The sequence below is a fragment of the Poecilia reticulata genome, chromosome 17, assembly GCF_904066995.2.
Source record: "Poecilia reticulata chromosome 17, P_reticulata-male-v2, whole genome shotgun sequence".
In the NCBI taxonomy this organism is placed as follows: domain Eukaryota; kingdom Metazoa; phylum Chordata; class Actinopteri; order Cyprinodontiformes; family Poeciliidae; genus Poecilia; species Poecilia reticulata.
This window is the reverse complement of record NC_088846.1, coordinates 14873396-14900450: the sequence shown is the minus strand read 5'-3', so window position 1 is coordinate 14900450 and position 27055 is coordinate 14873396. Positions and strand designations below refer to the sequence as shown.

General features: G+C 38.9%; 1 protein-coding gene across 1 annotated transcript in view; it reads left to right on the top strand.

Moving 5' to 3' along the window:
- eif2b3 (eukaryotic translation initiation factor 2B, subunit 3 gamma) overlaps window positions 1-18092 on the top strand; it is a 36269-nt gene extending 18177 nt beyond the window's left edge. Inside the window, exons 6-12 of the mRNA XM_008434164.3 lie at window positions 5866-5955; window positions 7881-8017; window positions 8180-8370; window positions 9358-9420; window positions 9548-9696; window positions 13548-13651; window positions 17866-18092. Of these exons, the coding sequence (XP_008432386.1) occupies window positions 5866-5955; window positions 7881-8017; window positions 8180-8370; window positions 9358-9420; window positions 9548-9696; window positions 13548-13651; window positions 17866-17918 (787 nt within the window). The 3' untranslated portion in view covers window positions 17919-18092. The remainder of the gene's footprint in view (window positions 1-5865; window positions 5956-7880; window positions 8018-8179; window positions 8371-9357; window positions 9421-9547; window positions 9697-13547; window positions 13652-17865) is intronic.
- The last annotated feature ends 8963 nt before the right edge of the window (window positions 18093-27055 follow it).

The window sequence follows — 27055 nt, the reverse complement described above, 5'->3', positions numbered from 1 at the left end:
TGGACTCTGATGGAGACAAACCAGCCGCATCTTGTCACAGTGTTATGGAAACACGGTGATCTCATAGATAAACATTTATGGGTTGCAGTTAAAGGCCTAAAACCTTTCAGTCACCTCTGTTCAGGTATATGCTGTCATGTCAGACAGCAACAAAAGACAGATAGAAAAAAAAAAGTCCGGTGCAGCAAAGGAAGAAATTCCTGGAGTTCTGGTTTTCTGTAACACAGCAGTAGGCAGTTTTACAAGACCTCGCTGTTTTCAAGCATTTGCACTGACAGAAGCTAGAACTCGTTTGCACACATCACCTGAGTGTTTTTCAGTAAACGTCATCTGTGATTGTGGAGTGTCTTTCACAGCGTTTTCATTTTGCGTTATTTTATTAAAAATGGCCTCCAGTTCCTTCATTATGTCAGCCATCTTTTTCCATGTTCTGTACATCCCTCCTCACAAACAGCCATCTGTTTTTTCATCACTCCATCGTCGCTCAGCCTCAACCTCTGTGCAATATTTTCCCCCTTCTCTCCTCTATGGTTTCCACATGGCTGTGGCGTCTTCGGTTTAAACGGCCCTGCACATGTGAGTTTGTTTGACCTGGAAATCGCTTAAATGGTGTGAAAGGACTCCAGCCGGGCTTTGCCCGGCACATTACAGCTCCACCTGTCAGAACATCTTGAAGGCAGATCTGGAGCAAGGATCAACATTGCAGTAAAATACAGATTTCAATTAAATCGAATCAGATGGCAAGAGTTATTAAGGCAGAACTGCTGCTGCTCAGTATTCTTAACTAATCCTTTTTTTTTATTTAAAACATTTGAATATTTTATTACCTTGCAGAACAGCCACAGACTCACTGGAGCAATTTCTCTCTTTGCTGCAGCAGATTGACGAGAAGTTGTATCAGTTTTCCAAAGCTTCGCAGCTTCCATTATAAAACAAACATACATTTTATAATGGATATACATGCATATGTGCTTCAGATTAGGGCTGTGCAATTGATTTGATTCATATTTTAGTTTCAGTTTGGGGTCAAAAAGTATATATCCAAAAACAGATGTTACAAAAATTATTTTGTTAAATGTTTTTTGCAAGTATACGCCTATGTTTACCATTAGATGTAATAATGCAGTGTTTTACAAATTTGAGATAATAGAAATTTGAGCATCGACCAAATTGTTAATATTTCTTTTTTTAGATTGCAGTTTTTTTATTTTTATGTTGTGAGGTAAGTTGTAAAATGCACTTTTTACAAGGTTTAAGAAGATTAAGGGTTTCATTAGGTTTTTTTTATAACCTGTTATTTTTTCCATTTTATAGATGTGAAGAACTGAAGTTATCATACCTTCCCATAAAAAGAGATTAGTACAATTAGCACAAATGGCGGTTTGTTAGATCGCACAGCTTCCTCTTTATGGCCATAATAGGTCAAAAAGAAGAGCGACAGAGAGAGAGAGCAGGAAAAAAATCTCTTATTTAAAAATTACAAGAGATAAACATAAGATCTTGAACTGCACTCAGTTCTGTTATAGTTTGTTCAAACTTTGAACGATTGACAGAGTAATGCAAAACTCTCATATTCATAATGGGATAAAAACTAACAGCTATGTCAGAACTGTTTTAGTACTTTGAGACATGAGTAATATCAGGATAGATTAAAGTTTACAGCATAATATCCTTTTACAAATAGTGCTGCTTAAAGTATTGAGTCATCGCTCATGTTTTTACGCTCTGCTTCCAAGGATTTTGATCAGTAATTCAAAGTTTCCTTTAGTGAAGCTTAATGTCCTTATTAACCTGAGAATGGTAGGCTTTCTGACTGCAGAAAGCCTACCATCTGTTTAAATTTGTCTTTTTGTGTAATAACAAATTTTATTTCTCCAGGGATGAGTCATGTTTCACAAACATTGTAATGCGAGGTCCTTAGGTGCTAGAAAGGTTTAGTTTGAGGTGATTTTCTTATTCTAGTCTATAAAAACCCAACATAATATTGCACTTTTTAACCAACAAAGCCACAAAAGGTCATTTCTAAAGAAGCTGTGCTCAGAGTACTGTATTCCTGGAAGGTTCAGTGGAAAAACAAGAGTGTCAGAAATGGTTTCAAAACAAACAATGAAACCCTAGGGCACACTCTACAGTTTTGGGGAGGTCCATAAGATGTGGACTTTTAACTGGGAGTCGGAGCTTGAAGGGCGACCACAAACCGATGGATCCAGAATATGAGTTGCAACTTTCTCATTTCTTGTGTTAAACCACTTCTAAACCAGACACAAGGTGAGAAGTGCTTTACATGAGCTAATGAGAAAAAAGAACTGGACTGTTAAATGAAAGTCAGTGTTGCTTTTCGTGTGAAAAGAGAGATCCCAGAGTCTGGAGGAAGAGTGAAGAGAAACAGAATTCCAAGTATCTTGTGGTTGAGCGGGACATTTCCACTGTCTGTGATGATTTGGGGGAACCGTGTCATTTGGTGGAGTCTTTCTCTTAGTCATAATTAACAGAATCTGCATTTTCCTGAAATGACGGCAATGTTTTGGCTGGCATGACATTTTTTGGAGACAATGGTAAATGCTCCTCATTCGCATAAGCCCTTCAGCCTTGTCGATTGTACTTTCAAAACCAGACCAATGGAGGTATTCCACAGCCTCGCTGCTGCATCTTAGTCATTGTTCGCCGTGTGGTTTCAGTTTTAATTAATTAAGACATTATGCTTGCTTTGTTTGAGAGCAAGAGAGCTGTGACTCTTCTCTCGAGTTTAGGAGTTAGCCATTAATCCGAGGGGAAGGGTTGCGTCATCCTTGCCTCCAAGCACTCTAAATTCCTGCTGCTGTTGACAGAACTCTGCAACATTCACAGTGCACTGAAACTTTATTAAACAAAGATGATTGTTCAATTTTTTTAGGGGGGGTGGGGAAATCTAATTGTTTCTCTTTTTTTTTCTTAATGACTTCAAAACTGCTTATTAATATGGAGGATTCAGTTGAAAAAATAAATCATGAATATATTTTGCGCAAAAATTTAAATGTCAATGCATTTCATAACAAAGCTTCTCAGAATCAGTATTTATTAATATTTTAATTTCTTCTTTAAAGCATGCGTCAAACTCAAGACGCAGAGGCCAAATTTTCCTTGTCATAACTATTTATGTGGCTCTCTACACTCTAGAGTAGTGTACCTTCAAGATAATAGTTGTTTGCTTAAATATTAGTTTATCAATCAAAACAAATCAGTTTTTATTTATAATGTGCCAAATTATATAAATGTCAAAAGATCTATAATATTTAATTTCACTCATCGAATGCAAATACTGCCATTTGATATTATTTTAACAGTTTGTTAATGGGAAGTGTTACCAGTATACTATTTCTACTCCTACTTCATAAACTGTGAAGATTTTTGTATAGAGTTTGCCATATTTTTAGACAGATCTTTTCAAATATTTCACATTATTTTTGCACTGTCTTCTTGGCTTTTTGAGCCACCAGTCAGTGCAAAACACATTTAGATGCTCTCACATTTGGCCCAGTCCAAGTATCTTGCCTGCAGGTGCCAAACACTGTTGTCACACCCTGGGTGTTCCCATAAATTTAACTTTATGCTCAATCTCCGCTCGCCGAAATGAACACCTGGGAAATGCTTTGCGAATAAATACCCTCAAATAAGCACCCGCAGAGCACGTCAGTGCGTGCACCGGCATATGTTTTTATGCTTTTCAAAATACCTTTTACTCAGACACATGTATATTAGATTTGACTTATGGCTTTCAGCATCTGGTTGAGACCAAGCAACAATATTTCTAGGCTGCTGTAGTTGCACAAAAGCTGGTGAATTTTACAAAAGACTGTTGGATCGATGAGAATGTGGATGGCAGAGATGGACTGCTTAAAAAAAAAATCCATCCATCACTCATCCATCTGTTCATCCAATGTATGCATCCATCCACCAGTCCATTTGCAAGTCCATACTTGCAAACTTATATTCATTTGTGTGTCTCTGTCTTTGCACCAGTCAGTTCATCCATCCACCCATCAGTCCATCTGTTCATTCATCTGTGCATCAGTCTGTCCCAGAGGTCGGCCATCGCTACAACAAAAAGAACCATTTAGGGCTTTGCTCCTTTTAAATAAAAAATGCATTATCCTTAGAAGGGAACTTTTCAAATTGTAGAAAGATATAAGATGTTTTATTTTGCACTTATTTTGCAAAATGTTTTATTTTGTATGTTTTTTAAAAGAAAGAAAAACATTTTTTTACGATAGGCACGTGTACACAGACATAAGTAATCGCAATAAATGTTCGATTGGAACAGCTCAGCGTGGGCAAGATTGCTCTGCCCACACAGAACTATAACTCGGCAAACCTAAACGCAATCAAGCACAATTTTATGGTGAAGATAGAGAAGGTCACTGCATTATGTGAGATGTTTGGTGAGCCTTTTTTATCAAAATGCCAATCCAGCTTTGTGGCATATTGACTTAATGTCATTACTAGTTCTCTCCTTCTGGCATCACGACGTTATACCAACAATCAAGTTGCTGGTCTTTAATCCGCCGTTATCTCCTGCTTCATTTAATGTGAAAAATAAAACGGATTAAACAAAAACTGTGAACAACAAGCATCATGTCTGCTTTTGATTTTTGCCAAAGCCATGTTGTTGTTCTGTGATAAGTCCCAGGCTTTGTTTTGATTTTTACGAAAGTCTAAATCAATACAGCATGCTTTGAAAAATGTCCAGCAGTTACATGGATATGTGGCCTCAGTGGCGAACGGGCATAATAAACATGCAAAGGCCGGTCGGTTCTTTCAGGAACAACACTCCCCTATCACTATCATTATGTAATGACTGAGAAGATCAAGAGGAGAGGAGTACAGGAAATCAAGAGAGGGTGAACGAGTGAAGATGGATTTGTCTCCTGAAACGTGGAGGATGGTGTGGTTTTCTTTGCCTCTCGCTTTATAAATGCCACATTTTAACTAGAGCCACACTGTCTCCGCGTGGGGAAGAAATGTGTGAATGAGCAAATGCACAGTAGGGTGTCTGTGTGTGTGTGGCGCCTCAGTCAATATAAACCTGTCTGACTGGCAGCTGTCTCATGGCACCAGCTTTGTGAATCCATATCGGTTGTAGCCAACATTGTATAGTACGCAGATGTCCTCCGTCTGTGACGTTTATGTCAGTAAAATGGCCGTTTCTGGTTTTCTGTAAGCAACTCCTGCCTGAATGAAGAGAACCTCATGAATAAAACAAAAATAAAACGTCGTCCAGGTTGCACCGCGGAGGTCCAGAAGTAGCACAGTACAACACATAAACCGGCAAGAGCAAAAGCCGTATATAATTTGCTCAGTGTTTCAATAAGAAAATGAAAATAGAAGAAAAATATCTAATTAAACTGATTTGGAATTGATCATTTTGAATAAAAATAGAATTATTTCACCTAGTATTTTATTATTTTTAAGTAGTAATAAAATCATGATACCATCATATTATTATTTTCACTTATGCCTAGTGTATTTTAGTGTCATTATTTTCAAATATTTTAATTGTGTAACATTGTCAGTTTTATGTAATGCTTCCTAAATTAGCCATGCTCCCCTTGGAACAGTTTGTTTAGTCTTAATAAAACATTGACTGGTTAAATAAATGACAATAATGGCATATTTAACCAACTTTAAATTATCCAGTTTGTTTCTGTACAGTTGTCATTTCAATAGGTAATGCGTAACTTAGAATTTAAGTCAATTCATTATTTTTGTCATGGAGCATTTTAACTTAAATGTATTAATTTCAAAGTTCTGTTGTTTTTTTTTGTTGACAAACCTTATAAAGCTGAAAAATTACCTTTTGGAAATAATTTCATTGCTTTTTGTTTTTAGACATCCCAGGATGCACATCAAAACAGGCCTGGTGGACGCTCACCTCTACTGTCTGAAAAAAGCAGTTGTTGACTTTCTCACGGAAAACAAGTAAGTGTTGTACTTGTGACGACTTTCAAAGATGAAGAAAAACGTTCTCACCCTGTGTTCCCCGTGCAGAGGTCGTTTACTGACATGCATGTGCTCATGTAGACATAAGGTACATGCATGTACTCACACAGTCACATCAGCTTGAACCCTCAATCACTTCCTAATCTGTTTCAACTGTTAAACGCGGTTCCACGGCGTGGAAGGCTTTGAAAGCGTCTGCGAGCGGGGTATTCTAGCTAGGTGTTAATTTGTTTTACTATGTGCCACTGAGACAGGCTGTTAGGCCTTTAGCCTCCGGAGTAAAGCAGTGCGACACTGGCCTTCTGTTGCAGCCTGGAGTTTATATTCACCAGATGGAGGATCTACCCGATATCAACATGTCGTAAATTTAGATGGTTTGTGGAAAATGATGAAGCTCACTTGGTCTACGAAGAAAAACATCCCACGTATTAAAGTGATGCAAAACCCAATTATTGTGGTCCTGCTTTTGTGTCTTACAGTAGAGACAAATGGCAAATGTTCACCTCTTAAGAGTACAGGTCAAAAGTTGACATCGTATTAAAGAATTGCATGTTAATGTTTGGCTTTTAATGGCACATTTCAACAAAATGTTTAAGGGTAGAATGAAGATGGTGCATTGAACTTCATTGAGTTGAAAACAAGAATTCTGTAAATAATTTATGAATTTATTGTCGATTTTCTCTAATACAGTCCAATCTAATCTCTAATCTGTTGCTTCCTGTAATTAGTGTCATGTTGCCAAATGTAACTCTGTCCAAGTTCCTACACTGTAGCTGTTGTTATTAGGTGAAATCGAAACATTTGAAATTACTGAATCTTCCTCAGACAGTGAAATATACACTCAGCAGAATTCACCAGTTCTTTACTTTTGTTTTGTTTGAATGTCATGATCACTGCTTTATTAGAAAATAAGAGAAAATTTAGACATATGTTAATAAAACAATTATAAAAAGCATCAAGCTTGCTTAATTATACCTTGAATAGATAGATTCAACATGTTCAAACTTCTACATTTAAGACCTTCATTCCGTCTAAAAATATTAAAGAAGAGTATTGATTACTTCTTACTGGTGTATTATCTGTATATATCTCTGTTTCTATTGAAAGCATAAAACTCCTTTCATTGAAATCTGATATTTTCAAGTTAGTTTTTCCCCATTTTTAAACTGAGATAAACTATATTTCCTGTTCAGTACCTCCAAACAAATCCCATTTCGCTCTTGCTCATCTTGATAATATTTTGAATTAAAGAGATGTAGATATAAATCTGACATCAATCATTGCATCACCAGTGCCCCCTCGCCCACTACCACGTATCGTCTCTCTTGTTAGATGACTCATTCCTTTCTCCGGCTTCTTTCTTGGACTCTCTTTTCAGCCGCTCCTCTCGGACTCTCCTTCTTCCTCCTCCGTGTTCTTTCTCTGTCCTCTGCTCGAGGACAGAAATAGACAAAGTAACTGTTGTTTTTCTCCTGTCATTCAAATGGAAATTCTAATCTCCCTTTAAAAGAAAGTAGGTGGCGGGGGCCTGGGGTTGCGAGTTGGTGGAGAGGAACACCGAAGCAAAGTCCAGAGATGAGCAAACAGATGAAAATGATCTGAAGTGAGAAATGAGGGGGGGGGGAGTTTCATCCCTGATTTTGGTTTAAAAGTAATAACAGGAACTTTTTATGCTTATTGTTTCACACAGAGATTGCTATTAAACAATAAAGATCTACACACACTGTTATTGTGGCTTCATTTAATACTGGTGTTAGAGTTTTGACTACTTTAAATACCCTTATTCCATTCCCTGTGCCTGCTTTAGTTCACGACGGTTGCCAATCTTTCATAGGATATGAATATGTCTCTGCATTGTTTCATAAGTTCATATTAAATGAACAAATGTTTTTTTTCTTTCTTAGGTCCATTTCATCAATCCGAGGAGAGTTGGTACCGTACTTGGTGCGCAAACAATTTTCCAAAACCCCCAACAGCCAGAAGGTGAAAGAAGATTTGGAGGATCAGACCCAGAAAAAGAATGACTGCTCTACAAACCACGGTTGGTGATTTCACTGAAATACCACACCACACATCAGAATTAGATCAGAATAACATTTAACAGCCTCCGTGTCATAGCCGATTTAAAAAGGAAAAAAAAAAAATAAATCTCACAAACGAACCAAAGGAGTTGAGTTTAATTTTTTCCCCTTGCTCCTCTTAGAGCTGCTCATCTCATCGCGGGACGAGCCTCTGCTCCAGCTGGCCCAGGAGCGGTCCTGTTGGAATGACCACCGCGGCGACATGAGTGAGGCCTACCACGGAGGAAAGCTCCGCTGCTATGTTCACATTATGGAGCAGGGTTTGTGCTACCGTGTTAACACTCTTGCTGCCTACATAGAGGCAAACAGGCAGGTGAGTCAGAGAGTTGGCCTGCTCATCTGGTGTCCACATTCCTAAAGAATTTGCTCTACTATGTTTGATACATTCCACTGACCACTGACTTGGTGGCAAAGTTTCCGTCTCTCTCCCATCTCTGACGTTTTGACATTCCAATACAGATTTTATCCGATGCTGATTTCGATTTTCAGAACTTTTAAGAAGGTATAAGAGCAGCATTTAAAACATTTTAAATACTTTGAGCAGCCATTAATTGTTTAAATTAGGAGCTGAGACGATATTGAGCTATTGTGATAGAAGAGTAGCCACAACAATGTAATTAGGGAGGTGACATTTTAAATTTACTTTAGGATCTTCTATTAGCAGTTAGCACTGCTAACCAGCGTTAATAAAAAACAGTAACCCCAGAAAATACTTTTCTTAGAAAACAGCATTTTCCAGGAAACAGAATAATTTAGTGCCTTCGAAAATGTGTAGATCCTTATTTTAACTGTAACATTTGCAAAAGACGATCAACATTTCCAAATCAAGCTTGTTCACTTTAAGATGGAGGTTTAAGCTCAAAAGTATAAAACAGAGAAACTTTGCTGTACTCAGTTTAGCCTTTCTGTTAGTTCTTGCGAGTGTCTCTGTTGCTTGATCTCTGAACCCTCAGTGAACTCTAGAAATGCCATAGAAAATACATTTTCATTTTAAACAGCTTCCCATGCAAAAGTTCTTCTGCTTCTTTAACACCTCGCTGATATTGAAATAGCAAATATGTGTTCTTCTGACAGTGACGGTATCCACACTGAAGAGTGTTGCTGTTACAGTGACCTGGTAACATTTTTGTTTCCAGTCACATTTCAGGCCAGATCAAGTTAACAGTGTCTGATTAGAGTCACCAGTCTTTTTTTATTATTATTTACTATTAGATCTTGTTGAACTTTGGGATTTGGTTTCTAGATGTTTTCTACTATTTCATGTTTTTCTCATATTGGTATTTTTTTTTCTTATAATTAGGCCCCAAAGCTTTTTGAGGAGCCACCAGTTCACCCTTCTGCTGTCATTTCTGAGAGATGTCAGGTAAATGTCATGCTCCCGTTTCCAAATTTTAATTGTTTGAGTCCAATTTGTGCTTCACATCAATGTCTGTATTGTGTTTTATTAGGTGTACTTAAGAATAGATTAACTGTCTGGGCTCTTCCTGCAGGTGGGGTCAGACAGCATCATTGGGGAACGGTGCCAGATAGCAGAAAAGACTTCCATAAAAAGATCAACTATTGGAATATCCAGCAACGTGAAAGAGAAGGTCAAAGTCACCAACTCCATTGTTATGCATTCGGTCACCATAGAGGAAGGGTGAGAAAACACACACTCCTTTCCACTGGTTCTTTCATCCATCCATGTAGTCACTGTTTTTTTGAAGAAGCCAGGTTCCACAGACTGATCACAGTAGAGTTGCAGTGGATTTTAGACTAGAAAGAGGGTACAAACTCTATTTAATCCTGTTTAGAATTAGTTATTAATTATGTTACACTATATATATTATAATGTATAATTTCTCTTTCATTGCACATTTTTTTCAGAGTCTGTTTTGCTACAAGTTGTGTGTTTGAGTATTATACAAATGCTAAAGTGCATAGTGACCAAATTTTAAAAATTAAACATTATATAGTTATTTATTTTTGTCATAATTTAAAGTAAACTGGATACACATGAACTTAAATGTTTATAAATGCATCCATGATTCTGTCAAAATGTCAATAAATCCATAATCAAGGCTCACAGTAGATTTAATCGCAGTTGTCATCACAGATTGATTCTAGATTTGAAATGCTACTTAGAAACAGGCAGTAAAAGGACATCTAGTAATCACATTGTTTTTACATTTTCTGTGCGGTCCCTCAGGAGTTTGTGTGGGGTCCAAAACTATATATATATATATATATATATATATATATATATAAATAGTATATATATATATATATATATATATATATATATATATATATATATATGTATATGTTGGGCAGATTCCATGGCAACATCCGTTCTGACAGTGAAACATATTTCACTGAAATTGTATTTAGTTGAGAAGGACCCGACTTATTTATAGAGCAGTGGTTCTTAACCTGGGTTCGATCGAACCCCAGGGATTCGGTGAGTCGATCTCAGGGGTTTGGCAGAGCCTCTGCCGCGGTGGTAAAGACACACTTGTGTAAAGTCGTGATGACGCGCCGCTTTGCCATCACTTGCTGCAGAGGATCACGTTACATTGCTTAGCCAATCAGAGCTGCGGAGGAGCACCGATTGAAGGAGCTCCACTCTCAGCATGGATTTGAACTTTTGTCTTTAATTACTTCAGCAAAGCTCACAGTTTTGACCAAATTCTATAGTCTAAATCTGCTCCTAATCGCATCTTTTTGGGGTTGGTACTGCCTCTAGTGGTGTGGGGTGGTTACACAGCTAATATAATTACATTACTAAATCAGAATACCGCAAATATTTTGTGTGTCGGGGGGTGGTGTTGCAATAAGAAGGGTTCGGTGAATGCGCATATGCAACTGGGGGGTTCGGTACCTCAAAGAAGGTTAAGAACCACTGTTATAGAACATGAATTTCTACCCAACACTAATTCATTACAAGATTGTAATATGGGCTAACGTCCATCGTAAGTCTATTTTAAACCAATTTGTTTGACTGCAGTAGAGTTAGCTCCACCCACCAGCTCTCTTGGTTAAACCTTCACAGATAATATAAGTTCCTCGTGCTGCCTTTTTTTTCTTTTCCAGACATTGTTAAATTCTTAAAAAGTATTAACTTTATTATGTAAATTCGAAGGACTCCAAAGCAAGACCGACGCTCCGTGACAAGCAACATTTTTAAACCTCAAAAAGTCGTCTCAGCTTTGGAAATTACAAGAAGGAAGTGCCGCCGTACAGAGAGCAACAGTAGCTACAGTAGAATTAGTATGTAGATTGATCTGTTCAGTCTCTTAGCCAGGAATCTTTTTGGAAGGAGAACTCAACTTGGCCTCTATTTCGGATTTTAATGCACTCATTCACAAGGTCTTTTCCTTTTATCTCGATTTCTTACTCCTCCTCCCTTTCTTTTCACCGCGGCCCCGACGCCATCTCCCTTCTCTTTCTGCCTCCAACCATCCCTCCTTAAGCTCTTTCAGGGAGCCCGGCCAGCCAGCGCGGCGACCCTCATCACGCCCGTGTAGGTGCACGCACGAGGCCATAAAAGAATGAGAGACAGGAGAGAAGGGAAGAAAGGAGCGAAGGGGGAAAGCAGGCTACCACGCAAGAAAGAAAATTGCAATTCTTTCTTTTATTGCTTTGAGGACATAAGGACGGAGAAAGAGGGAAAGAAAGAGCCAGTATGAGGGGATTAGCAGACCCCAGTCATGTCGCTGAAACCTCTTGCATTTCTGATTTCTTTGTTTGGAGCTGACCAGAGCTTGTTGACAAAGCACTGCGTGTTTGGCAGTGGGGTTGGGGGGGATAGTAGGGGTCAACTTTATAGGATGGGGGCACAGGAGGTGGGGGTTGATGTGTGTACGTGTATGCGTGTGTGTGTGTGTGTGTGTTTGTGTAATAGGGAGGGAGGATATGGGGGTCATGACAAGGAGGAGCCCTGGTGTTAGTAATTAGTGGTGTTTCAGCTCCGAAGCTTCTTTGGTGGTCTCCCCTTCTCTGTAATGTTACAAAACTCTGAATGTTGTAATCTCCCATCACCAACTACCACCGCTACCTCCTAGGTAGTCCCTTATGCGCACACACACCCCAACACATGCACGCGCACGCACACAAACATCTCTCCTGTTCCCATCCTGGTCTAACCACCTGAATAAAATGGGCCAATACAAACCTGTCTGTGTGTGAGGTACGGGCAGCCAAGTGTGTGTGCGTCACTGCCCGGGCGAGACCCACGTGTGTTCTCCACTTGGCTCCCATGGCCTCTGAAACACACACACAATCACATACACACATTCTGTATCTCACACGCTTGCACATACACGCCCTTTATGGTTAGCCGGGCGCTGGACACACAGGCACCGTCTGTGCGTCGCTCCAAGAATTTTATGGTGATGGTTTGGCTGAATGAGAGCACGCACGGCGGGTTGGCACGGCCCGCTCAGGTGGAACTGCAGCACAAGATCTGTAACACAGGCAAACACACACGCGCGCTCTCACACAGCACACACCGTTGTTTTCACAGTAGCCGACATTAATGCTAATGTCATGTCATTAAGCCCAGTCGATTGGATGTTTCAGAGTTTTCATAGCAGGTGTGGAGGTGCTTGACGACGAGGGGGGAAAAACTCTGAGGTCTGTCCGTTCGGTTCGCCCTGCAGCTGTGGGAGGAAAACTGCGGATAAATGCTCTCCGATGTTTGCAGAGAACATGCAACCGAGTTTGAAAAGTATTTCAGCGCTAACAGGACATTGACTCACTTCTTGCAAGTGCTACGTAAGCGAAATTTATAAGCGGATTTAGCTTTATAACTCTCAAGTTACTTCTTACGGGGTTCCTGTTCAATCTTGAAAAGTCTGGAGAAGTATGACATTTGATTTTTATCACTTCCCACATCTGTGCAAGGATGGAGGGGGGGAAAAATAGAGTATGGAAAATGACTTGATTTTCAAACTGCTTTCACTGTTATGTGATCTGACAGATAAATCTGAATCACTTAAAGGATTTTATATGCAAATGTTATTTATCTTTGCTTTGCCATAATCGCGCCTTAAACTGTCAACGATCTCTTTGACATTTTTGATGTAAGTGACTGACTGACAGAGTTGTGACATACTTAGATAAGGAAAACTGAACAGGAGAAATATTTCAAATCTAGAAATTTAGAAATTTAAGCCCGGAAAAGTAGGAATTTCTTGTGGAAATATCTGAAACAGGAGGAAAATCTTTAAAGAAGTTTTTCGCCACACTTATTAAGGCAAAGTATTGCAGAATAGACTAACTCAGCTGTGACCAATCACAACCAAAAGTCTTCGTTTATTTATTTTTTTTACTCCACCCAATCCCTTAAACATCTGTTTCCACTTCGCTGCCTTCCTACCTGACGCAGTTCTGATCTGTTGGTGTTCACTGTCCCCCGTGCCTGGATGCTCACCTCTAAACACTGAAATTTATTCACATATGAATCCAGCAGCCGTCCAATTAATAAAAATGTGTGTGTTTGATTTCTAGATGCAATATCCAAGGCAGCGTAATCTGCAGTAATGCAATCATTGGCAGGGGAGCCGACCTCAAATATTGTTTGGTGGGAAACGGACAACGAATTGAGCCAGAAGGTGAGACGCAACAACATGAACACACCCAAAGTTTAAAAAAAAAAAAAAACAGGCTCTGAATAGGTTCTTTCTTATTCCATTTCTTACTTACCCTGTGTTGTTTTAGGCTTGTTTTCAAATTCTTTATTTAGCAGCATATTATTACGCCCTGTATCAAAAGGCACTTTTGTGACATGAAATAGTGATGAAGCAGTTTCCACTGGATGCTCTTCATTGAGTGTGATATATTGAATTAGAACAGCCAACATTTTAGTTGCGGAACATCAGGAGCTCCTCATAGCATTTTTGCAAAATAAGTAGTATTTTTTATTTCTTTTTTTTGTAACATGTCTTTCACAGCCAAAAAAAAATATTATTTTTCCACTTTGCTGTTGCAATTGTCATGAGATCCAAGAGTGGTTGGAAATTAGAGATGTGCCCATCTGGCTTTTCTTGGTGAAAAGATTAGTCCCATTTATTCATTGAAGTATATGTCATTCAACTTGTATTTGTAAATGTACACAAAAGAGTATATATTATTTGTGGAAGTGTTTGTTGACAAGTTTTAATTATTCTTAGATTTTGAATTATTAGTTTTGATGTATTTAGTTAAATTAAAACTGTTTTTCTGTGATTGGTCTGATCATCAATTTGAGCCTAATAAAGGGAATATTGGCCAATACCGAAATCCGACAGACTAATTGATGCTTCTACAGTTGAAGTGTATTTGAGTGGCTAAAATAGAGCCACTAAAGATGAATATAAAATTTATAAAATACCAATAATAACTAACAGTATAAAATTTATCTCTGCCAATGGGTTGACGGAGATAAATGTGTCAACCAACAGGATGTCCTACATACTCAAGTAGTTTTTGATGCATAAATGAGGATAGCTTTATATGTCATTCACAGTATCAGTCACTTTCAAAACTCTCTACCTATCAAAGTGCCTATAACACATTAGTTTTACTAATATTAATTATTGCCCTTAACATGGAAGAAAGAAAATCAGCAGGTCAGTCAAAGGATAATGAAAGTTGTTATAGCGTCTAGGAAAATCCCGATCAGTTAATTTCTGTAAATGTAAAAAAATCCAAATCAAAATGTATTTGACCTTCCAATATACTCTTTTTTTCTAAATACTGCCTGTTTGCTGACGCCCTGTGCGTCCCTCTGACTGACTCAGATAAGGTGTTCATGTATGTGTGTAACATTCATTTATAGGTGCCAAGTATTAGAGCCAGTAAGGAAAGTCTCTTCTTTCTTAAAGTCCGATTTGTCAAAGTTTTTTCTTTTTTATTTCTTTAATCCTCTTGTTCCCAGAGTTAGCGCTGTGCGTGTGTGTGTTTGTGTTTCTCTATATATGTGTGTGTGTGGGGGGGGGGGGGTGTGCGTGTGTGTGTTACATTGATGGAGAGGTTAGAGAGCACGGCCAGAACAGGACCACCCAGAATTCAACAGCAGCAGCCTGCAGCCACACACACACACGCACACACAGCACAGCACACACACGCATGCACACACTTTTAACTTGTGAACACTTTAGAAAGAGTGAACAAGCTATAGGCTACCAGACTATGAAGCCTAATTGAGTGAACAACAGGGCGCACTGAGCAGCAACAGTTTGAATTTGAGCTAAAATCTCCCTGAAATGAAACAGCTGAGTCCGCTCTGAAACAGACGGCGCGATTGCTCTGACAAAGTTTATCTCACTTCTGCTTTTTTTTTTTTTTTTCTGTTGTTTCGTTTTTATGTAAATGGTTTTGACAACATTTACTTTGAATGTTCAGTCACGGATAAATCTCTCTTTTTCTTATAAAAGTGCCTTTTGATCTTGTTGATTTTGTTTTATGTTGCTTTATGGTGAATATAAGCCTTCGTACGAAAGTGAAATTTATTTCAATAACTCAAAAACTGCAGTCAGCATACAAACAATGATTTATAAAATTAAGTTGGTGCCCGTTTTCGTCGTCTTTGGTATCAGTTTCAAAAGATTCAGTCTTCGATTAGATTACTTTATATAAAAGTTAAAATGGCACATAAAGCTTTCGTCTCCTTTTCTCTGTATTGTTGTAATGTTTGAATAAAAGATAGCTCCTTGTTGCCAATCTAGCTGTCTGACCGCAGGCTGTTAAAGACATTATACACTCACCCTACTGCTGAAGCTGTTAGCAGCCAAAGACCACCATGACAGCCTGACACAGACACACACATACGTTGCATTCACAATCGTTTATCGCCTGTTGATTTTTCTTCTTTCTTTTTTTCTTTTTCAAGGCTGAATACCTCATCTCTTTGTGCTTTGATGCACATTTTTACCAACACCATGAAGAAGACAGAATCCCTTTCATGTCTTTTTATCCTCAGTTTAATATGGCGCAAATCTGTTTAAAATAAAGTCCCAACCGTCAGTATTCGGGTAGATGTAAAACAGCCGAGCATCCTCTCTGCTTCCCATCCTTCCTTCGGCTGGAGAAATATGTAAACACAAACTATATCGGCCATTGGAGACTTGTCTGGCTCAAACAGCATATACTTTTACTCTTTTACACTCCAGTCACTCCCCACCTTTCCTTCCCTTCCTTCTCCTGCAGTCCCATGCTCCATTTGTCCTCTCCTTTCACACAACAGTGGCTAAGCTCATTCTGAGCAAAAGATTCCTTCACACTAAAACCTGTCTGTGTGGATGGAACATTGCTCCCTGCCACCATTTGTTTTGGATCAGCACCGGCACTCGGTGGCGGAGGGGGCTGGAGGTAGGAGAGGGCGCCGACCCAAGGAGGAATTGTGACTGCACTCCACGTGTTAGAGAAGTTGAAGGTTAAAAGGGATCGTCACACATTTTCTTTTAGTGCAGCAGTTAAAGTTGAGATATCGGGACTGAATAAAAGTTGTAGGATCGCACACAGTGGACTTTCTAGTTCTAATCCACTGTAAAGATTTCTCTTGATTTCATCGTGTCGAAATAAATTCATTCAGTTATTTATTGTGCTTGTTGGGACTGTAGTAGTATGGGGCAAAAACAGCTTTGTGAGTAGAACTCATCATATTTGGCAATGTTTGTATCACAGCCAGTTTTCATATTATGCTGATCTAAAGCTAAATTATGAATTAGTCCTGGAGCAAGATCGCTGCTTTTGTGCTCCTGGACACAGTTTTTCATGTTGTGTTTTTATGCCGAGGTCTGACCTTTTTGCTGTTTGAATCTGCAAATTACAATACAGAAATCTATCATCAATATTAATGATTCTGTTATTGGTGACTGCTACCAAAACATAGGGGTGACCAACCTTTCATCATGTGTTCCCCAAACCTTTGGAGTAGCTCACCACCAAATATCTGAAGCAATCTAACTGCATGTACATTTTCTATATTTGAAAGTTATTTGAGGCATCTTAATTTTATTTCACCATTTTTTTTCACCTAATTACTTACTATTTATTCTATTGTTTGGCTAAATTGTCAATTTCTTTGACCAACCTTTGTGGGGGGTTTTAATTGTGCTACTACATAAATGTTGCATTGACGTACTAATTGATTCGTTGGCTATCTGCAACTTGCATGAAGAAAATTGAGCTGTAAACATCTACAAAGGTTTAGTTTCAATCATTTGTTTGCAAGAGGCTTGATCTTGTGCCATCTATTCATGCTGTAGTTTGAACTTGCAGGTGTAAGGAATGAGAGAAGGCACAAAACCTAGCTGAAGTTTTTTATTCCTCATGTTTTAGAGAGCACAGGGTAAACATGTGACTACTATCATGTTTAAAAGAAAAGAATGGACAAATCTAATAAAAAGTAGTGCAAGAAAGGTAATTTTAGAAAGCAAAGCAGACAAAGGAAATGAAGATGAATAAGTAGCTGAAAATGAATGTGATGCACTGCTTTAAATTGATATATATATTTACATATATTTTTTTATTACAAGATAACTTATACGGTGGTTGTAATACGGATTTTTGATAGTTGGGAAAAATATTCCCAACAAAACATCTTTCTCACTAAAGCACAGCAAAGATAAGAATATTATTTTTCATCTGCTCGGACTGGAACGTTTTCTGACTGTGTAGTTGAAAATAAGTATGACTGACTCACAAATGGCTCAGAGTATAATGCATATTGTTGCAGTGGTCATTTGTGGTGTGTTTACTCTCTCATTTTCCCCCCCCAGATAAATCCCTGTAAACATCACAGCAAGTACTTATTTTTACCTTTCACCTGTAATCTTCTTCTCAGCTGAACGGACAAATGAGGTGATTGTCGGAACGGACCAACTGATGGAGATCTAGCTTCGTCGCAGAAAAGCCGAAACCTCACCTGTTGACCTGAGAGCAGCAAACCTGAGAGTAACTGACTCCAGCCGACTGTCCAATCAGAAGCCTGGAAGCTGCTGGACAGTCTGGGAATGTTTTTTTTTTTTTACAATAAGTCTGAATAAAGACAAGTTGACTTGAGTGCATGGATTTGTGTGTTGTTGTCTTTTTGATTTTTCACTCTCCTCTAACGCCATGTACAGCTAATGACCAACTTTAATTGGCATATCTTGGCCATCCTGTCAGCTATCCTAGCCTTCATCAGATCATTTCTGTCTCCTCATAGCAGCTCTCAATTACTCAGTTTACAGTCTTCCAGAGGGAGGAGCGTGTGCGCGCACTCACACCATCGCGTCCATGCGTTAAGGTGTTTACACACGCACGCTGTGCAGCTGTGAGCGCCAGAGATGGGGAGGAAAAAGGCAGTGGGAGGGGTGACCACAATGGTGTGTGTGTGTGGGGGGGGGGGGGGGGGAGGGGGTTAAGTTTATTTGTACACAAAAATGGTGTATGTGTCGGGCCTGGACCACCCAGCTCGATCGCGTATCAGTTAACACCGATGCCCCACCCTGACGCACACTCGCTAGCCCGGCGCAGGAGGAAACTGACTCACGGCTGATGCTTTTCTTTTTTTTCTTTTCTTTTCCTTCTTATTCTTGTCTTCCCCATCTGAAACTCTTGTCTGTCGACAGATTTATTGCATTCCATTGGTGAAGTTTTTTTTTCCTAAATTACAGATTAGAAGTTTCTTAAGTCTTGTAGGAAGGAGATGAGAACAGGGATGTCAGTGTGTCTGATTTACTCTCCCCTATTTCCTATTGTGTCTGTGGCCTTGCTTGAGTCACTTAGTCTCTCTTCATGCCTGGAAGCAAGATGTATGAGAGATATGTCTTCTACCTCAAATAATGTGAGAAATAAGCTATGCTGAAATATAATTGCTCTACATTTTTTTCTTGATTTAGACATAAGGATGTGCTATGCAATATTGATATGGTCAACAAAATGCAGTTAATTATAACTAAAATATAATTAAACTTCTTTAATGTTTTGAGAAGATTAAAATCATTGGCTAATGATAAAAGAGCAAATATTTGATTTAGTGTGGCAGGAAGTGTTCAACTAAGAATAATAGATGTATTTCACATTATATATTTTGAAGATGCAAAGTGCAACACAAAGTATCCTGATGCAGCTTTGACAGCTGTGGATCAGTTTGCCTCTTTGCTGTGGCGTGATATTTGTCTGGACCTAAGGAACCCATAATCACATTAAACTTTGCACCAAAAATATAAACATCTGAGATTAGTCTTTTTTTTTTCCATTACTACAAAAATTTCTTGGCAGTTCAAAACATCCCAGTTCAGTATGTGGGCTGTGCTCATAAAAAAAACTTGTCCTTGCTGCCAATACCAAACATCTTTTGGTGGATATAGTTTGATGGTGTGGGGCAGCTTCTCTCATCCTGGAAAAAAAGAGGTTCATCATCATCATCAGTGGAGATATCTAATTTCATAAAGAGACTAGGACCATCATATTACTGCTCACTTAGCAACCAAACTCTGTCCCCCCAGCTGGTCCAACTTGTCCCCACAGAGTGGGGTTCTAATGGAAACTACCTTCTGAATTTCAGAGTGGAGAGGACAGAATAGGCAGCCTGCACTAAACATTAACTAACACAACCACACTTACTTGCAACAAATTCATTAAGGAATAGGGAGGTGTCCCACATCAGTGTGTGACCAGACTTTACTTTGTGAATGTTTGCAATTCTTCCTATCACTACCTTAGGCCCCTCTTTGTTTATTAAATAAGTAAACTTTAAAATTGCTAATATGTCTCGCTTCCTCAAACTACACAATCCAATAAACTAAACCCAAATAAGAGTCAGTAGAAGAATAAGCCGTCTTGCTTTGGCAGAGAGTTCTGGTTTTCCAGCTCTGCTGTTCAGCCTGAGAATGTCAAATGTCACATTTAGTCTTAAAGCACAAAACTGGTAGAAAATATGTACTTGAGTCACAAAACCGCATGTTTCATTGCACTGGCAAACAGTTGATTTTAGAAAAGCGTTTTAATCTTTGAATGTACAGATTCACATGAATAAAGTTCATACCCTAAAAATAGTTTGGAACAAAAGGCAAAAAAACGGCAGAAGTACAACATGGTGTCGGAGCGAAACAACCAGTGCCCAACTTTGACAGAAAACTGAGCTTAATGTGGTTTTAGGTCTTACCACAGATTTATGTCCATGTTGTATAAGTGACTAAAATCCCATAAATAAAACACTTAGGAGTTCAGTTCTTTTGGACGACCACTCTGTAATTTCAGATTTTATGCATTCATTGATGTTCAAAAATTTCTTTTAGTCATTTTCTTTTTCAAGGAAACCTTTTTTGTTTTGTTTTTTACGGCTGAAGTATTCGCTTTTTTTTTTTTTTTTTTTACTTCACAGCTGTGCCACCAACTTTGCGTTGCCACCAGTTCCCCTGCCGGATTTTTATTTTTTCAAAACAGACATTGAAGTTGTCACTGCCTTTCATCTCCAAGACAAACCGAATGTACCAGCGAAAGAAAACATTTCCTACCTGAGCTTTAAATTCACAAAAAAAACACACAAAAAAACAACAGTCAGGATTCACTTTATCTCAGCTGGATTGACTTTTTCTATTTAAGCAATGAACCTCTCTGACCTCTCTTTCTGACCACATGATGAGAACTACACAGCTGGGTGTGTTTGGGTAGAAATGTGTATATTTGTACAAAAACCACAGAGTCCCTTCTGTACAATGCCATCAGGGCTGAACCTGTTTCTGCAATCGCTTTTAATCTGCTGCTCAGCAGACACCTGTAAGATGATGAAACCGTGCTGACGCATGGAGGCAAATACAAATCTCCCATGTTTTTCTAGGTTCACTTACTAAACCTCTGAAGTTGTACGTTTAGTGTTGGCATCAACAACATAAACACATGATTTGACTTGGTCAGGTGCATTTCCTGGTTTTTGTCATGTCTTCTTTTTGCTGTATCGTTTTGTGCGAAACAGTAATGTTTTGTGGGAGGTGATGGAAGCTGAAGTATGGGAAAATGGAAAACTTGCAAGATAAGAAATTTCAGATTTAAATGCAAATCCAGTAGCTGACACTTTATGGTAAGCTGAGCGGGGAACCGAGTTTTATTATCTTCATTGAAACTGCATGTTTTTAAACAAAATGCCACCCACTGGTTTGGCTGCACTTTAATGGAGCAGCTCATTTCCTACAGTTGGTTTGCTGCACAGGCATTTTAAGATTCGTTTTAGTCTAACGAGACAAGTCAGGGATGGTGTTGGAATGCAAGAGTCAACAATCTACTTTACTAGCACAACCTCAAAGACACAACTAAGCAGAACTAAATTACGTTGCACAAGTCCACATAAGAACATATAAAAAAAAGCTTCAGTCCAGTTTAAAAAAGAAGCACGTATAATAAATAAACAAATATAAAATCAGTCGTTGGTATTATCAAACAGCACAGGTCACTATATGCGATAGCATTACTGTAAATTCTGTTTGGTAAACTTTGCTCCCAGAAAAATGGAGATAAGAACATCCAGCTGGTTGGTTTGTAGTTTTAAAAGAACAGTTCCATACAGACAGTAAAAATGTATTACGGCACATTTTGTTACGGGGCTTTTAAGATTCAGCTATAATAATGAATATAATTTATGAGTGCATTTTCCGACACTACAACATTACAACACACAAAAAACATGGGTCAACAAAAATTTGCATAATGGACTTTTTACTATACAACTGTGTCATGAAAGACTTTGAGAAGAACAGAATAGAGTTTTTTACATATATGTTGGATCAACAATCAGATTTAAAAAAAACGTTGGATGCAGAATATGAGCTGTGTTCCTCTTGGCAGTGAATGATTTGAAACTCAAGCCATCAATGAATACGTATCTAAATATTAAAACTGAAATATTCTGAACAAGCGTTCCTTCACTGACGAAATAAAAACCTCACTGAGTCGAGAAGGAAAAGAACTAGACATTAGGAAGTCGTTAAAGCGACTCCTCATGTCTTGGTCTCTGACGCTTCATGTGCCCCATGCATGAAATCCAGTCTGCGTGATTTCCTGCAAGTGTGGAAATATAGAATAAAGAAGCTCAGTGCGCGATGGACACGGTGGCCCGATGAAAGGAGACAAAATGTGTGACACACAGACATCCACACAGACGCGCAGAGGTAGGGTGGAGTTTGAGTTCTGCTATGGGGATTGGTGCGGGGGGAGAGGTGGAGGGTTATTGCCTGAGTAGATGGGTGGCTTCATTGCTTGAGGGTTGATTGTGGGTGAGCAAGAGACACGCTCACACAGGGCGAGCGATCAGGCCACCCAAGTGGTAGTCAGTCAGAAACCTGCGTGTGTTTGCTGCTGACCCCTACACATTAGCACAACACTTCCTCAATTTGTCTTCTGTGTTCTTGGACCACAAATGAATTTCCACCCTCGTCCTTTTTTTTTTTTTCCCCCACACGCTACCTTTCAGGATGCTTACATCCTCCTTCACTGGCATCTCCACCAGACCCACCCCATCTCCAACCTAAACTTCTAAATGCACACACACACACACACACACACACACAGACGCTCTTTTGACAAACTTCACTTGCTTATGTTACTTGGCCAACAAAGAGAATGCATGAAGATAACAAGCTCATTGAAATGCCACAGAAACCCTCACCAGCGTCCCCTAAGCCAGATACTGCTGCCTGTCGCTGCAGAGCCCCCAGTTTGCTAATTAAGTCAGCACTGAGCCTCTGTTTGATTGGAATCAAGCCTTTTGAAGTGAAATTGCAGTAAGTCGCAAAAGATTGACCCGCTTGACACCCACAAGGTTCTTATTTCTTTCTAATCTGATTAGCACAAGTGTTGAGGCAGAACTCTGGCGGCACCGGTTGTTTTAAATTATTTGAAATGGACGCCCGCCCCCCTTTTTTTTTTTTTATCTTCACCAACATCTGATTCAATCTTTCTCTCTGTTTATAATCTCACATCAGTTACTGTTCTTTTAAAATACCCATATTCTGTTTTAATTCCAACAGGTCTAAAATGCTAAACAAAATTCTGATTATTAAAGGCAGATAGATGGATAAGTGGGTAGACGGATAGATGTGAAGCTCTGTGCTTTCTTTTAAAATCCACAGGTCCAAAGTTTGCATTACCACCTGCCAGTTGCGTCTGACAATACCTCGGTTACAACCGTCCCAAACAAAGACTTAAAGAAAGTGTGTTTCTCTGTTTCTTTCTGTGTTCTGTGTGTTTTGCCCCCAGAAAGGCAACCATTCATTACGATGACAAAGGGGTAAAGAAATGCATTATCATAATTAATCTTGTGTGAGACCGTGGGTGGCAGCTTCGATTCTGCTTCTGACTCTGAAGGAGAGTCTCAGTGCAGATTGCCTCCCTCTGCCGCTGAGCAGATTTTTGTTTTTTTTTGGTTTTTAAATTTGACAGACTATTTAATTTGACTCTTGTCTGTCTCACTGGTTCATATTTGGAAAGGCGACCTCATAAAATAAACTTAACAGCAACTAAAATGTCTCTATTATGACTGGGTGTTAGTGTGATAAATATTTTGTACTTTATGTTTTCTTGTTGAAAAATAGAACTGATGGAGAAAAAAATCATGATCTTTTCAAAGGAACACAAAAATGTACTTTTTTTCCCCCAGTTTTTGTATAAATGACTGGTTGGAACTTAAAAGTTGATCATGTACATATACTAAACACATATTGTTACTTTTCTCCTTTATTCCTTTTCCTCCAAAGTTTAGATACTTATACTGTGAGAGCTTGAATTTTTCAAATCTTAAATATCATCAACTCTTTTTTTATGGCGGGTTTGATGATGTTTCTTTTCTAATATTCTAAGATAAACTTTTTTTGTAAATGAACTTTTCTACAATATTTTTACTAGGCTATAAATGTAGTACTTATCAAAATCACAACAACGTTCCCTAGGACTTCCTTGGTTATGAGGTGCCTTCATGTAAACCCCCCCACCACCCCCCCCCATTACATAGCTGTTCTGAAAGCAATAGAAGAAATGCAGTCATGAGCAATCTCGCTGCTTCTGTGTTAAATAAACACTTTCTGGGCCCGAACAATCAGCGACTCGGCCGCTGGGAGACGGCTGAGTGCCAAAGCGGTTCCGTGACTCTGCTTATAGCGAATACAAAACCCGCGACGGACAGCAGCTCAAGCATGGATGAGTGACTGGATTGGTGGGTTCACTGGGGAGAGACGAAACGGAGAAATGGAGATTGTGCAGAAGGACAGGGAACAACGGGGTAGCAGAATAGGGGGAAAAAAGGGAGATGAGCATGATGGGAAAGGTTTGAATGCAAAAAAGAAGAGACAAATAGAAGAGGATGAGGCAGCGGAGGGGATAAACGGAGGAAGTTGGGAGAGAGAGAGCATCTGGGACAAAGGATGTGGAGAGGTGAAGGAGGGATTAAGGGTTTGTGTTTGGAGGCTAGGGAGGTGTGATGGCAGATATCTACACAGCGCATGGTCATCTCCCATGGTTTATTTATCCAAGGCCTCTAGACCAGGCCTCGGACCTCCCTGAGTTTGTTAGGCTTGAAGGGGCCCCTTACCACACAGTCCAATTCCTCACATTCCACATTAGCTCCCATTTCCAGCTGCCTGTTTGCCTCTACCACTCAACCTGACCCAACCCAGTCCAAGAGAAGCCGCTCCGCAGGCTGGTCAGCGCCACACTGGAAAATCCAGAGGGTCTAGAGACGGAGGGCGTATTTGTAGACATGTGGCAGTGACTGACAGCATGGAGCTGTTGGGCAGCAAATAATATCTGACATTAATTTAGATGCATTAACTTTAATAATAAAACACAATGTAATGATGGCAAATAAAAATGCTGGACTTGCTAAGACGATTAGAAATGTGAAATTACAATAATCATAGAATAATGTTATGAAACTGTCCTTTTTCTTACAAAGACACCTTAACAATTACAACGAGCTAAAGTTCTCCTAACTGCAATATGATACATAAAGTGAAGCACTTGGCAGTGATGGTCTTGGATGTCGGCAATGTGGCTTTCTGCCCAGGGCATCACAGCATAATGGGCAACACAAGGGGAGAAAAAGGTTGAAATATTAGTACATCCCTTTCATTATTTTAGAGTTATTATAAAATAGAGCTTAGTATTATCTGCCAATTGTGTATGAGCTAGGATCATATTTTCTGTAAATGTTTCTCATCAGTGTGAACAAATTTTCTGTGGTTGTTCTCTCCGCTAGTAACCGCAATAGACTTATCTAGAAGTGGGGCCCAAAATCAAACTGTACCCAGGGCCTCATTCAGTCTTGCTCTGGCCCTTTGTGTAAATGCTGTGAACGGCAGCAACCGAAGCATTATTCATTATTCAAACCCGTCCCCATATGTTCAATGATTATTGACGCTGGTTTGCGCACCAGGGTTTTTTCATTAAACGTGACTAATGAATGGATGCCGCAACTTTTTCAGTGGGGACAAAATAAATTTAACCACAGTTGAATATGTTTTGATTAAACTCATTTTTAAAAAAAGAAAAGAAAACCTGAAAGGGATTGTGTTGGAATTAGTTTGTTCTGATTTTATACCTCTTTTTCATAACTATTTGTTGGAGATATGTTACATTTTAGCCTTAAGTAAACTCTCATTTCATTTCATTTACAGGTGTTCACATGTTTACTCTTCAGCAAAATTGTCCGTGGCAAATTTGTTATTTGTAGACTTATAATTTTATAGTTTATTAATAATGCCACTTTACAAAAAGTGTCATCCCAATGTGTATATATGCTTGCAGATTTATCTCATATTATTTCAATCAGAAACCAGTCTTGTGGTCAAATTCTGATTTGACAGCATTCAGTTTAGTTGAATCAAAATCACAATGAGTTGATCATAAAATGCCAGTTGGTGAGAAGTTATACATTTAAGCATTGTTTGCAATCATAATGTAAAATGCTTTTTCAGAAACGCTTTTTGTCAGGTAAATAACTATGTAATTAAACTTAAAAAGTAGCAAATTCTGAATAAAATACAGGTAAAAACTTAGCATTTTCCAGTGCCTCTGTGAAACACTGTGCCAAGTATAGTGGAAACAGAAATAATAAATAAAAAGTCAGCATAATCCTATTTAAATGTATATCCGTCTCATTTCGCCACACTGAAGCCTGTTTTATTTTATTTTGCAAAACAGTGATGATGGAACCAGTAGTTCAACATCAAACTGCAACATTAAACCTCCACGCACCTCCATCGCTGTCGGCAAAAAACCCGGCTTCTCACAGCGTCACCTGTGTATGCAACAAATCGCTTCAATTTCAGCTCAGATTGTTTTACTGGCACCTAAAAGATTCCACATTAGCACCAGCCGCCTGACAAATGTTCCTCACGCCGGCTCAGAATGATGTTTAGGTAGAGAATGACTCTAATCGGGTTGTGTTTGTTCTTCACCCTCATACAGTCATAAGTGGGGCCAACGGGGGCTCGTATTAGCAGAGCACTAAAAATTAAGTCAGGTTTGGGAATGCTTTATTTTTTTTCCCCTCTTTCTTTCTCTCTGTTTCTTTCTCTCTTCTTGTTCATCACTTTACTTCTTTCTTTCTTCCTCTCCTTCTTCCTTTGCTCATTTCTTTCTTTACTTATTTTCTCTCCCGCTCTCTGCTTTCTGAACCTATGAAGTCATGCATGGTGAGACATGGACGTTTTCCAAAAACCTGCTTAGAGATACGGCTGTCACACTGAACCAGGCAGCACCGAGGTGTTGACAAAAAGGATGTGTGTGTAGAAAAATTACTACAGTACACACCTCCTTTGCTTACTTTTTTGTTGTTGTTGTTGTCCTTTTACAGGAGAGAACAGTTACATTTTTCTTTTGTAGATGACTTTGGGCCCAAGAGTAGGAAAGTTACAGTTATTGGTGCAAATTGCCTTCTGAAAGTATTAATACATCATAAATGTTTTGTAGAGTTAAAATAAAAATTCAGCGTATATCATTGGAGGTTTATGTGATTGACCTGCACAGAGTAGAACATAGCTGTGGAGTGGAAGGAACAT